The sequence below is a fragment of the Canis lupus genome, chromosome 2, assembly GCF_048164855.1.
Source record: "Canis lupus baileyi chromosome 2, mCanLup2.hap1, whole genome shotgun sequence".
NCBI classification, from domain to species: Eukaryota; Metazoa; Chordata; class Mammalia; order Carnivora; family Canidae; genus Canis; species Canis lupus.
Genome location: NC_132839.1, coordinates 52,863,338 through 52,877,002, shown reverse-complemented (window position 1 = coordinate 52,877,002; position 13,665 = coordinate 52,863,338). Strand labels below are relative to the sequence as shown.

The window sequence follows — 13,665 nt, the reverse complement described above, 5'->3', positions numbered from 1 at the left end:
GGCATCACTAGAAGTTCAGTTCTCTCTTTTATCAATCTTTTGTGGAAGGACACTGCCTGTGCCCAGAGGGGAGCTGAGCAGGTGGACAGATGCCAAGTTAGATCTTAGCAGTGGTCCTTTAGTAGGGACCGTGGTTGGGAAGCTGGTTCCCTAGAGCACCTTGGCACTGAGCCTTTCAGGGGCCCCAGTTGGGCAGCCAGCTTGGCTGTCAGGGCTGGGGGTCAATAAAAGAAGAAAAAAAGAGGCAGTGGGGACAGGTATATAGTTTGCTTGAGCTGCTATAACAGAGTAGCAGAGATCTTGGTGACTTCAACAACAGAAACTTATTTCCCATGGTTCTAGAAGCTGGAAGTCCAAGATGAAGGTGTCTGCAGGGTCGGTTTCTTCTAAAGTCTGCCTCCTTGGCTTGTAGATGGGTGTCTTCTCCCCATGTCTTCACCCGGTCTCCTTCTATGTGTGTCTGCGTCCTCATATCTTCTCAGAGGGACACTCGTGCTATTGAATTAGGGTTTATCTCAGTGACCTCATTTAACCTCATTCTGAGGCATTGGATGTCAACATAGGAATTTTGAAGGGGATACAATTTAACCCATAACTGCAGAAGACAAAACCAAAGCGAAGGGGAGAGAGAGGGTGCGGAGGTGGAGTGAGCCCCCAGGAGCTGAAGTAGGGGCGGGGCAGACCCAACAAAGGGTCCTTGGTGTGGACATGAGGAGGTGAGGGCACCGGGCTGAGCCGGGCATGATGCAGCAGTCAGGCATAATAAATAGCACAGGAATGGCAGGGCACTTGGCACCAACGATCCCCTACATGCTCGAGTCCTGAAACATCTCCTGCCCCCTGGGCCTGCCTCTGCCAGTGGAGGTGGAGGCACTTCCACATGTCAGCCACACTGTACATCCAGGAAGTCCACAAAGTCTCCCATCTTCAGGATCACCTGTGGGTGGGGCTCCGTGTCCCCTTCTCAAGTCCCAGCCCCCAAGGATGTGCTGTCTCTTGGGTGACAGAGGAAGTCCTCTGATTGGCTTTTCTTGACACCAGGGTCTATCTTGAGTGATTCTTTTGTTGGACAGTAGTGCTCCCAGGCTGGAGGGTGACATCCTCCCCAATCATGGGATCTATCCTGCTGCAGTCAGTTGACTCCTTTAGGAAGATCGTGGGACCGCTTACTGTGCTGAGGTGTTCAGCCTGGAAGGACCCGTGTTCACCAAGGAGTTAACACAGGAAGAGCCATCTCATCCCTGTCCTTCTTCTGGGTCAGATTCTGGCCATCTGCGTGTCTGGCTCCCTGTTCCCAGAGCCCCCAGTGGCCGCGTCGTCATTGTTCATTACTCTGGGCCCCGGAGCTGGGGCTGTGAGAGAGCCAGTAGTGCAGGACAGAATTAATGGCTTTGTTTTGGAAGTCTCAGATGAGGGATACGGGGGCAGTGTCGCGGAGCCTGGTGTTGGGAAAGTGTTTGATGCATCATCTCGTAAAAATCTTGCTCACCAAATTAATTCCCGTGGTCAGGTGGCTGGGAAACTGGCCATTGACCCAAGCAAAAGTCAGAGCTGGGAGAAAATGGATCTGTTAGGGAAGAGGCTGCCGTGGGGCCCAGAGGCAGGATGGGCCCTGGTCTGATGAGTGGGATAACCGGCCCATCAATTCTTGGTGGCAGGTGAATACAAGTGAGGTACGAGCCGGGAGGAAAATCAGGGGTAGTGAGTTCTGAATGGGTGGTAAGACTATTAAAGCTCCTTGTCTTAGCGTCCCCATTTCCCCGCACTGTCAACATTTATAAATAAATGCCTGTGAGGGCAGGATGGCCAGAGGTGTGTCCTGCTTGTCTTGTGGTGGCTGTGCACTTGCCTTACTTGTCTTTTGTGTATATATTTGTCTCTGGGACTAGATCGCTCCCCCGTGTGTCTGTGGCAAGGCACCATGCACAGTGGTATGGATTGTGTGCACTGCACTCCTCAAGGGACTTGTGTCGTGCCATGGTGTCGCTGTCTCTGGCATCTGACGCCGAGGGGTGTGTGGGAACCTGGGAATTGACATGTCTGTGTGTTGGTTGCAGATGTTCCTGCATGTGTTGGCTTGTTGCTTGTTGATGGAGTCTTTGCATTAAGGCCACTCAGACCTGTTCAGCTCGACCGTGGAGATTATGGTAACACCTGCCCAGGACAGTTGCTGTACATATTAAATGAAGTCATGAATGTAAAAGTGCTGAACACAGTGCCTGGTGTTTCATAAGCCCTTGGTGAAGGGCAGCTGCTGCTTGTCCTGGTAGTTCAGCAAGGCAGGAAGGTGTGAGCAGAGGGGAGTGGCCCGGCTGCAGAAGGAGGGAGGGCAGGCATCCCTCCAATGAGAGAAGGTGGGCTGTGTCCCAGGGGGGCAGCTGGGGAGGAGGGGAGTTTTTAGTCCTGGACAGACCCCGTGAGTATTGCAGTGGCCGCTCCATCTGCCTGAAGAACTGGACTAATCCAGGGGTCCTTTCTCTTCTGGGTGGGGTGTGGAGGGTGTGGCAGGAAAGAGATGAAGCCAGGACCCCCCCCCCCCCCACTCAGGAGAACAGGGGGCCCACCTCCCCCTTGCTGAATGTCCCAGATTCCCTCCCCCCTCCAATTTGTAATAAGGAGATAATGCTATTTCTTATTCTTTATTTGCCCAGAATGCCTGTTATTTTCTTTCTTCTAGAATCCAATTTTCTCATGACATTTCTGCCTAACATAGCAAAACATGACCTTTGTGAAAGGACATTGCTGGCAGGCTGATCCCTGCCTCAGGCTCCCCAGGAACCCCTGACACACCCCGAGGCTGGTCCTTCCTCAGAGATGGGCAGGGTCCCCACTTCACCTGGATTACTCTTGTTTTCCGGGCTATTGCCCTGCTTCTTGCTGCGAGGTGGGGGGGAGAGGCAGGCGAGGCTGCTTCTGAGGGCTCAGGGAATCTGGGGTTCCCGGCTGTTGACTCTCATGGGGTACTGCTCCGTTGTAGACCTGGGGGTTCTGTTCAAGGTGGTGCTAGGGTGAGGCAGAGATGACATAAAGCAGATGGGCTTTATCTGATTCTGCTGCCACTGCTGTAGTCGTGTGTAGACAGTGAGCCAGGAAAACAAAACAGAAGACTTCTACCTGGGTGAGTCATTCGCACTTGCTGAAACAAATAGAAGCTAAGAAGCTAAAGGTAATGGGGACTCCTGAGGTGGGGAGTGTCCTTGACTCGGGTGTCCTTGACTGAGAGGTCTGAGCTCCAGGGGCAAAACCTAGTGTCAAGTCAGCCACTCACTGGGTGTGTGCCCCTGATCCTTGCTTCAGCCCTCCTTGAACAGGAGGTGGGTCGGGGAGCTGCACCCCACTGATGTCCTTAAGTGGTCACCATGCAGGTCCTCCTTTATCACCGTTTCCTTCTGATCACCGGTGGATGAAGGAAGTTTGTAGACACAAGACGGACCAGTGGGAGGGTTTTGTGAAGCTGAGCATGTGGGCAGGTTAAGGTTTATGAGCTTTTGGTGAGTCACGTGTATTACTCTTCCTTCCGTGGGCAGGAATTGGGCTCTTCTTTCCGCGGGCAGGAATTGGGATGTGGGAGGCCTACCCTAGACAGCGCTGTGCAGGCTTGAGGACTCTGTACAGAGTGCCGGGTGTAGGGGGAGTGGCACAGGAAGCCTGGGGTCCCCTTCCTTTGTCCACCAGCCCCCTGCACCCACAGAATAGGTGTTGCCTTCCTAACATAGTCACTGACTGTCACCAAGGGTCTGGCTGCTTCAGGTGCTAAGAGGAAGCCCTGTCCCTGGTTTGTCCTTGTGTCTGCTATCTGCCCCTCTGAGGGCTGTGTATACTCTCTGTGATCCCACCGGCCTGGACTTCTCTATGACCTCCAGACCCATGTATCCAACAGGCTAGTTGATTTGTCTCTCTGGATGTCTAACAGGCATCTCAAACTAAGTATTTGCAAGGGGAGGCTCTTGATCCTAACCCCATCCCCAGATATGACCCCTTTACAGCCTCTCATTAAGTGACCTGGCTGCTCGCCTAGTTGCTAGTATCTTCCTCCATCCTTTCCCAGACCCAATTCAGAACCCAGTTCTGGCGGTGAGCTCTCCATCCCCACCCCCACCCCCTGAATGAATCCACCTGCCTCCTTCTCCTAATCCCCTTCCTCAGTAACAGCCTCCTAACTCCTCTGCCAGCTTTCAGTCTTGGTAATTAGATTATGTCACTTCCCTCCTTAAAGCCATCCAATGCCTTCCCGTTGCTCCTTAAAATAAAATCCAAGGTCCTCACCATGGCCAGCAAGGTAGTTGTGGCTCTCCCCTCTCCTCCTAACCCCTGACCGCCCTCCCCTACCTCCTTCCTCACTGGTCACCTTTCTGCCTTTGCTCTTCTTGTGTCCACTGCCCAGAATTCTCCAACCTTGGCACTGGCTCAGTCTCACTCTGGCCTCAGCTTGATGTTACCCTCTTGGAAGGCACCTCTTTAAGCTCCTGCATAAAGGAGCTGTCTCCTTCTCCCACACGGGTTATGGCATCACTTTCTTGTACCCCCCTTCTATTCGTGGCAGACTGTAGTTCTCTTGCTTACTCATTTATAACTTGAATGTAAGTTTCAGAGGGACCTTCTCATTCGTCCACTCTACCGGTAGCCTGCGTTTGATTCTCCCCAAATGTCTGCAGTAGAAATCATCCAAGTAGAGGTGTGTGTGTCAGCGTATATGTGTGCATATAAACAAGAGTCTGTGCTTGCATTTATCACCTGCATGTTTAATAGACACAAATACATGCATGCTTGTGTGTGTGTGTGTGTGTATAGATATTTACCTACATGGCATCCGTACAGCCATCCATTTTCATCAGTGCGGGAGTAGAGTTCCTGGGGTGTCACTTGGACTCCAGCAGTGTCTAACTGCTGCCTTGAAGGGCTGTTATCACATCAGAAGTTGTTTGTTGAGACTGGCAAAGTGATAACTGTGGGCGTGTTTCTTCTATTATTTGGAAGACTAATGGCTACTCCTTTCCCCTGTACATTTTAATGAGAACAATTAAATAGCCATTAGGAGGAGAACAGAAGTGTGAACAAAAGGCTGATGTCTTGATCATTGATGGGCCTCTTTGCTGGGGGAGGGACTGGATAGAAGAAATTGGAGGTGACCTGCAGAGTTTTTTTCACTATTGTGAATATTAAGAATGCTTGTTGGTAAACGCATATATCGTTTCACTTACACAAGGTAAGTCCTAGAGATGTACAGTATATAGCAGGTCATTAATGATACTGTATCGTATACCTAAAAATTTGTTGAGATTATATCTTAAATTAATGGTTATTACAAAAAAAAGAAAAGAGAGAGAAGGAGGAAACTTTTAGAGTTGATGCTTAAGTTAATGGCATGTTTATGGTGACATTTTCATGGGTACACACACACTTACCTTGAAATTCATCAAGATGTATACATTAAATATTCACAGGTTCTTTTTAATGTTAGTGAAATCTCAATGATAAAAATGAAAAAGAATGCTTATTGGCTTGTGTATCCTGAGAGCTCTGTCCCCCTGTGGGAGAGTGGCCTCCAAAAGGTTCCCTGAACCTTTATTTTGGTCACAAGATGTGGGAAAATGACCAAGACCTTTTTTTTTTAACATTTGTAAAATCTCCCTTTCCTTTCTTTGAAATCCTTTCCAAACCTCATCTGTGGCCTTGACTACTGGCAGATAAACCTTTAGCAGAATGGAACAAGAGAGAAGAACAGCAAAGCCAGGCTTCTGTGAAGTAACCAGGCTCACTACCAAGAGGGTTTTTCATGTGCCAGATCTGTCCCTTAATTTCTCCTGTATTTGTCACTCTTGCAGAAACCTATCGAGTAACCGGCTCACCACACTCTCATGGCAGCTCTTCCAGACACTGAGTCTTCGAGAATTGTAAGTTTGGTCTTGAAGGCCATCCAAGTAGTAGAGTGGTGGTAGAGGTTGGGTGGGGAGAAGTGGAACCATCTGAGGTTGGGCATGCACTTGAAAGGGTTCCTTGGGTTGGGTAATACAGAGTATACCATGTTTAGTGATTGGGTGTACACTTGAAATGGGCTCCTTAGGTTGGGTGACAGAGTGTACCATGTTCAGTGAGAGTGGGGCACCCTGTTGCTTGATTTCTGATGCTCTTTCTGGCACATTTCTGAAGAAGACAGGAATGTTATCTCTGGGCAGGACCTAGTTCTGTGTCTACGTAACAGATATGTAGTAATAATAGTATTTATATTTAACTAAAGAGTATGTATCAGTTTATAAAAAATAACATTCATAATGTAGGATTTTGTAGGTTATCAGGCGTACTTTCATTTATATGACTTTAGTTTAATCATCATGAGCATTATGGGAGATAAGTGTTATTATACTATCTCCAATATAAAATATATCTCTTCATTTTAAGGTGAGGGTTCTGAACTTCCAAAAGGCAAATTGAGACACAGCCAAGATTTCACTGTTAAGGATTGGCTGACCTAGGACTTGAACCCAGGCCTCTGACTTTAGATTGCATGTTCTTTCCAGCACTGCTAATCTTTTGTTAGCCTATTTGGCTTGCTTATGAGCATCCTGATGGTGGAGGGGGTGGGAGGCAAGTCCATATATTTATTCAATGTGCCTATGGACTTCTTGGTCTTGCTACCTTCAAAGGCTGATAGGTGCACCCCTATCCCCTCCAGCCATTGTGTGCAAACCCACGTTGGATGGATGAGTGAAAATTCCTGACCACTGCTGGAAAAAACAAGTCATGTTGATGTGTGAGTCATCGGGGTCATCTCTGTGCATGAAGGGCAGTGTATTACGGTGAGGGACAAATCAAGGCATAAATTGGAAAGGAATTGAGGCATGGATGAAATTAGGGAGTCAGGGTTCCAGAGACACTGCTCATGTGTTCCCTTTTACTTAGTGACTCAGATTTAAATTCACTGAATGCAGGTTGCTTCATTATCTTTCCCAAGAAGTAGTAGTGGCCTTGGATCTCTGCCCATGCAGTTGGCCTTTCAACTTGTCCTCCCTCCACCTGGGAAGACCTGAGTTCATGGATGAGTCATAATCTTAGCTTTTCCAATCCAGCTGGTCAGGGAGGGGAACATTTACATCCAGGGACCCAATAACCCATTACCTGATGATGGCCTTGTATACCCTACTTATCTTCATGGACCTGAATGCCCATGATTGTTTGAAAGGCCATTCTAGGGCCAAGAAGTATAGAAGTGATGTCAACAGTGTCGGAGAGTTTAGGACAATACTGCTATGGGTTGCCTGCCTTTCTGAGGATTTTGTGCCTCCTTCTGGGCTACTCCTCTGGTATGGGCACATAGATGTGGTGACCATAGTTCTTTAGTCACATAGAGCTGAGATTCTGAGGTACATCAATTAAAAACTAACCAAATGTGGAAAAAGGTAAGTATATACTTATCTGTTTATACAACACTGAAAAGCTAGATGATATCACTGATGTCACAGACAGCTAAATGCCAGACCTTTAGACTTGATTCTTTGTATTCATTCCCATCTTTGTAGGTGGGAAAAAAAAACCTTAGCACTAAATGACTATGACTGCTTGGATCACTACTAACAACGATTTCTGAGATCTGACTCTGTGCTAGGCGTTTTGCCAATCAATCTCTCGAATTATGTACGTTATTTAATTTAATTCTTGTAATAGTTTATCCGGTAGGAATTATTACTATCACTTCATACTGGGGGACACTGAGGTACTTAGCAAGGTTAAGTACCTTGTTTCGAGTTACCCATTAACCAAGTGGTAGCATATGGACTCAAGGTCTTGACCACTATACTTAGCTGTCTCTCAGCCTCTTAAAATCTGTTTCCAATTCAAGGATCGGTTCTGCAATAATTCTCGGAAAGTGCATGATTGCAGTTCTTTCTTATGTTGGCCTAGAACTAGTCAGGGCCTCTGCCATAAAGGAGCTAACTGGGGGCTCTCTTTCTTGGGAGTCTTGTGTCTGGTTCTCCCTGAATGCCTGTGCCTTCACCTCAAGAGGCGAGGGACAGCATCTCTCTGGGGGACATCTGGAGTCTGCAGTTGGCTGAATTACTGAGAAAACGTTCAGTGCTCCTTCTAAAAAAATCATTGGATGTGAAATCAATGGTGTGCTGCCCTGGTGACCTGTTTTGTGGAGTTTTAGAAACAGTTGTTCCATGGATATATATTTAAAGAAAATGTCAGATTTATCCCAGAGGATCATGGGATTCTGCATTCATCTTTGCCCAGGATCAATACACTGGTGAGCTAGATGTGACTTATGGAGGAATGAAGACGTTCCCTCCAGTGTGAGCCAGTGTGAGAGCCACCATGTCCCAGAGTATTTTATTTCTGTCATATTGTTAAATAAGAAAAAAATTACATTGGAAAATAAAGAAGCCCCCCTCCATGGAGCACTTGCCCTGGTAGGGGTCTATTTTTTTGAGGAAGAATTGAATGTTGATAGTGGAAAATTTATCTTTTGGCCAGAGGGGCCTCATGTTGGCTCTTAGCTGTGGCTATGATTAAAATCCAAACAATCCCAGTTCCTGGCAAATGGAAGTGGGGGTGGGGGGAGGTGGTAGTATTTTCTTGTCCGACTTCCTGATTAGTCCACATGGCACCATCTGCCACGAGCTTTCTAGACTGCCAGGGTCTGCCCAATGGAGCCTGTGGGCTGGGGGGGTGGGGGGCGGGGGGGTGGGGGCGGGCTGTGGGGATGGGTTGGGTATTTCCAGGAAGAAAGAATCTTGGCTCTGGAGGAGATAGGCCAGGGGGAGATGGCTCTTGGTGCTGTGGCAGCCGGAATATCACAAAGCCAGAGTGTGAGGCTTTGAGCCATCTTTTTCAGGAACAGAAGGGGCAAACTAGGGCATTCAGTGATTTCTCAGCACATTTCATTCTGTCACTGAGGATCTCTGCCTACCCCAGCCAGACCCTCCCCTACTGGAGGACCTGTGATACAAGAACGGATGCTCTTGGGATTCTCCATCAGAATGACTTTCCAACAATCGAGGAGACAAAAGAACCATATATTGAGCACCTATTATGAACAAAGTCCTGTCTTATTTTTGGAGCAACCCCACTTGGGAGGTATCATATAACCAGTTTTACAAATGAGGGATCGAGGCTTGGCCAAGTTAAACAACTGGTCCAAGATCACAGCTTACAAATGGTAATGAATTAGTATTATGATAATTAGCATTACCACCATTCAGGTCTACTGTTTTCAAAGATGAGTGCTCTTTCCTTAATCAACTCAGCAAACCCTCCCTCCCGACCCCCACCCCATACTTACTGTCTCCTTCTGGAAACCATTCTCAAGATGGTGACTTCCCAAGTGGAATCACTGGGGGGAAAAAAAACACAGACAACTTAGCATCTCAGAGCCCTTGTCATGTACCGGAGGCTTCCTTTACTCATTTCTTTCTTACTTTTGTCAGATGGAGGATATGGTTTTGGCTGAACCCCTGGCCCATTGCCCTTCACTGGTCCAGGCTGTGTTTCTCTTATTGCAAGAACTGGAAGCATCTTTCAGGAATCCCTTTAGAGTACTTAACACTGTTTCAGTGGCACAGGTTTGCAGAAATTGGAGTTGGCATTGCACGGTTGCTCTCCGAAGTTTCTGGTTATATCAAGATTTTCTTTTTTTTTTCCTTACGGAGAAGACTGGAATTGTCTGTCCAGAAATCAGAGCAGGAATAAAAGAGATTGTCTTAGAGATAAAGAATGAATTAGAAAGAAAAGAAGCTTGGATTCTGAATCCCATGATGCAATTTAGGCAATGGCAAGAGGCACCAGAGGATATAAACCCACAGCACAGAAACCTTCCAGAAATACCCTAAGGACCATTAATGTATCTTCAACAGGCTTCTTTTAATACCCTGCACGCACAGAGCAGACATGATTAAAACAGATTGGAATATTTCATTTTCTTAAAGCAAAGTGATAATTACCTCTGGTGTAATTTGCAGATTTAATCGACTTGGTAAAATATGAACTTGGTATCGGGGATGGGTTTGGGCTGATCCTGGCACTTTCTCCCAGTCTTGGCCATGACCGCTTTCCACGGCTCTCAGAGAAGTCCCTGAACGATCATGTTAATAATAGTGTTACTGTAATAATAATTTCTGGTCTCTTTATAGCCCCTTTCAATTCACAAAGCATGTTAACATGTATTATCACTAATCCTCATAATAACTTTGTGCAGAAAGAGGGTCGAGCGCAATTACCCCCATTTTACAGATGTTAATGCAGAGCCTGAGGGAAGAAGTCACTTGCCATATTAATTTCCTAGGGTTGCCTTAACAAATCACCACAAATTTGGAGGCTTCAAATGATAGAAAGTGACTCTTGATTCTTCTGGAGGTCAGAAGGCCAAAATTAAGGTGTCACATGGCCACTCTCCTTTCAAGAGGCACATGGAAGGAAACTTTGCATGTCTTTTCTGGCTTCTGGTGGCTCCTGGTGTTCCTTGGCTCATGTCAATGCCACTCTAGTATCTGCTCCCTGTCTCTTTGTCTTTGGTCTCTCCCTCCTGTTTTACAAGGACACTTGTCATTGGATTTAGGGCCCTCCTTAAATCCAGAATGATCTTGTCCCATGATCATCCCATGATTCTTAACTTGATCACATCCATGAAGACTCAATTTCTAAATAAGGTCACATCTGCAGGTCTGGGGGCGGGGGTTAGGACACAAACAGGTCTTTTGTGAGAGACACAGCTCAGGGCACTGTCTTTGCCCAACGTGACACCTGGCTCCACTCAAACCTTTTGTTTGCGTCCTTCTTTTCCCATTGTCTTGTTGTCTCTGGGAGGCCAGTGGCAATCACGTGGACCTGGGGACATGCTTCCCTGGTTGACAACAGATCTATGTCCATTCCCTGTCTCCTGCGGCCAGTCCCAGGATGGCTGCGGAGGAGAGAAGAACGCCAGAGTGATGGCTGGAGGGGAACCAGTGTTTTCTAAATACATCGTCAACCATCGTGGCCTAGGCCTTGTGGTGAGGCGTTTGCATATGCCTGAATGGGGCAGAGTTAATGTGTCGGAAGCCCCTAGGGCCCTGTGATCAGGCCCCAGGCCATGCTGGGGCTGGGGCTGGGTGTGTGTAAACTCTGCCCTGAAGCAGCTGCTGCTGTATTATTCATGGGCCTGCCTGCATTATTGATGGGGCAGGGAAAGCCTTCAGGCTCCTGGATGCAGCCCCTGCAGCCCTGGCTGAGACCTGACTTGCTGGAAGAAGGGACAGTGTCCCGTAGACTACATGCTGCTTTTCTTTGTTTCTGGCCCAGTCCCTGAACCCTCTGTGGTCAAATGAAGATGAAGACAAGGGTAGTTCACTCAGTGGGACTCCCAGGACACCATGTTTCCTGACTCAGCATGCTTTCTATTGTGTACCTGCATCTTGGCTTCTAGGAGGAAGGTCCCAGGGGTGGGGGGAGAAGCTTAAGGTTTCTATGCAGTTTGCAGGAGACTCCGGCATGAACGAGAAGCCAGGTCTCCTGGGGAGTCCCTCCTTGGTGGACCAGATCATGGAGGAAAAGGATGGAAGGAAATGGGTGGAAATGTCTCGCGGTGCCATCCCACCTCGTTCTCCCACGTGCCCCAGGACGCTGTGGCCCTGTCAGCTCTGTGGGGGAGTGAGGGGGCCCTGAGAAGTCCGGGGACACCACAGGGCAGGACCGAACAAAGCACATGCGGCTCGAAGCAGCCCCCCAGCCCAGCTAATCTTTTCCACCCAGGTGGATAATTTGTATTTTTACAACTACTTCATAATGAATGGCTGCATCTTGTCAGGCGAGCATCTGGGAACAGCCGGGCTGACCTGGTTCAGTTTGCAGATATGCAAGCATCTGGACCCTCAGTGTCTTTCCAGCAGGGCTGCCAGGCCCGTGCTCGCCGCCCTGCAACACAGGTCCACATCCTCAGGCCTTCCCGTCCTCCACACCCTGGGCCGCCAGCTTGACCTTCTGCTTTGTCCAAGGCTGCCATGGCCCTTCCTCTGCTTCCTCCCCGACCGGAGGGTTGAGTGGGGCTGGTGCTCAGGGCAGTATGCACGCTGTTGGGTGGTACGCAGTAGGTATGACACGAATGTCATTCTGTTTTTATTTCTTAGCTCTCATTTTGTCCTGCCTGCTTATTTTCTCTCCGCTCTATCCGGGGTCTCCGCCATGGCCCCATCTTGCCCTCCCGCCAGGCACACACCTCCACGATTCTCGGCCTCACTGTCCATCTTCCTCCTCTAGGGACTCATCCTGATTCCTCATACACTGAACCTCTTCTTTTCCACTGGGTCCTTCTCTTCTGTTTTCAGCTAGAGACACTTCTCTCCTCCTTGAATTTCCTGTCTCCTAGAAACCTCGGTGTCATCTCCACTCTTCCCTTCTGCCTCCAGTAAAGCACTCAGTACCACCCTGCCTTCTTTTACAGTGTCTCTGCCATTTTCCCTTCCCTCTTCTCCGTCTTCTCTACACCCTTATTAATGAGGCAGCAGTTCTTACATGGGGGTCCAGGGTTCCGTGGGGTCCCCAGTACCCTGTTGGGGAAACTAAAATGTGGAATTTGAGACATTACTCGCCCTTTCCACTCCCATTCCTCCAAAGGTGTGTAGTGTTTTCCAGAGGTCACTTGACAGGTGACAACATCATTTCTCTGGTGACGAATGGGAGTTTGTGTTAATGCGGTGTTGTGTTATAAATTTTTTTATTTGAGGGGCACCTAGGTGGCTTAGTCGGTGAAGCATCTGCCTTCAGCTCAGGTCATGATCTGGGGTGCTGGGATGGAGCCCTGCATTGGGCTCTCTGCTTGGCGGGGGGTCTGATTCACCCTCTACTCCGTGTGCTTGCTCCCTCTCAAATAAATAAATGAAATCTTAAAAAAGAATAAAATAAAATTTTCTATTTGAATTCCAAAATGGTAAATAGTGATAGGTATAATCTACATATACAAAAGCTCTTTGAGGCCCTCAGTAATTTTTAAGAGTAAAAAAAAGGAGTTCTGAGACCTAAAAGCTGGAGAACATTGACCTCCAGCCTGTTGGCCTCCCCTTGTTGGTGTGCGAATGAGGAGTGATGCCCTGTCTGCGTGCACGTAGCCTCGTGCCAGGCACTGGGTCTAGTCAAGGCATGTAAGTCAAGGGGTTCATCCCCCATTCATCCCTTTGCCCAGGTGCTTTGAGAAATGCACAGACTTCTTGACCACACAGTACCCTGTGGGTGGAAGGCACCCTCACCAGGTGGCCATTCTCAGGCTCTTCCCTTGCCGGCATCTCTGGCACAGTACTGTCAGGTTGCTGTCCTTACAGATCTGCTTTGTTCACATCATTTCCAGCTCCGAAGGTCTCACTGGTCCTCACTGCCCCCTGGATGAGTTCCAAACCTATGGATATTTGATGTGGTGGTAAAGGTCCTGCACTGTCTGGCTTTCATTCTTCCTTCCAGCTTTGTTTCCCCGTGCCCCTTGACATGAACTCTGGGCCCTGGTGCGGCTTTTCTTTCCTGTGTTTCCATCTCAGCCTCCAGCATCACCTTGAACTCTTTCCCTGGTCTCTGCCCCGGAGCTGCAGTGTCGGGGGTCGTGCTGACTCCTCTGCGTCTCCCCTCCCACCTAGCAGTGCCTGGCACCAGGTAGACGGGTGGAGAGAGTGTGGGGTTTGGAGTCCAGTAAGCTGGGGCTTGAAGCCC

At 48.4% G+C, this 13,665-nt stretch overlaps 1 protein-coding gene across 5 annotated transcripts in view; it reads left to right on the top strand.

The window, feature by feature from the left end:
- Positions 1-13,665, top strand: part of NTRK3 (neurotrophic receptor tyrosine kinase 3) — a 391,483-nt gene that overhangs the window by 109,991 nt on the left and 267,827 nt on the right. For all 5 annotated transcript variants that reach the window (XM_072799286.1, XM_072799279.1, XM_072799295.1 and 2 more), the window contains one exon: positions 5,826-5,894. In XM_072799286.1, the coding sequence (XP_072655387.1) occupies positions 5,826-5,894 (69 nt within the window). The remainder of the gene's footprint in view (positions 1-5,825; positions 5,895-13,665) is intronic.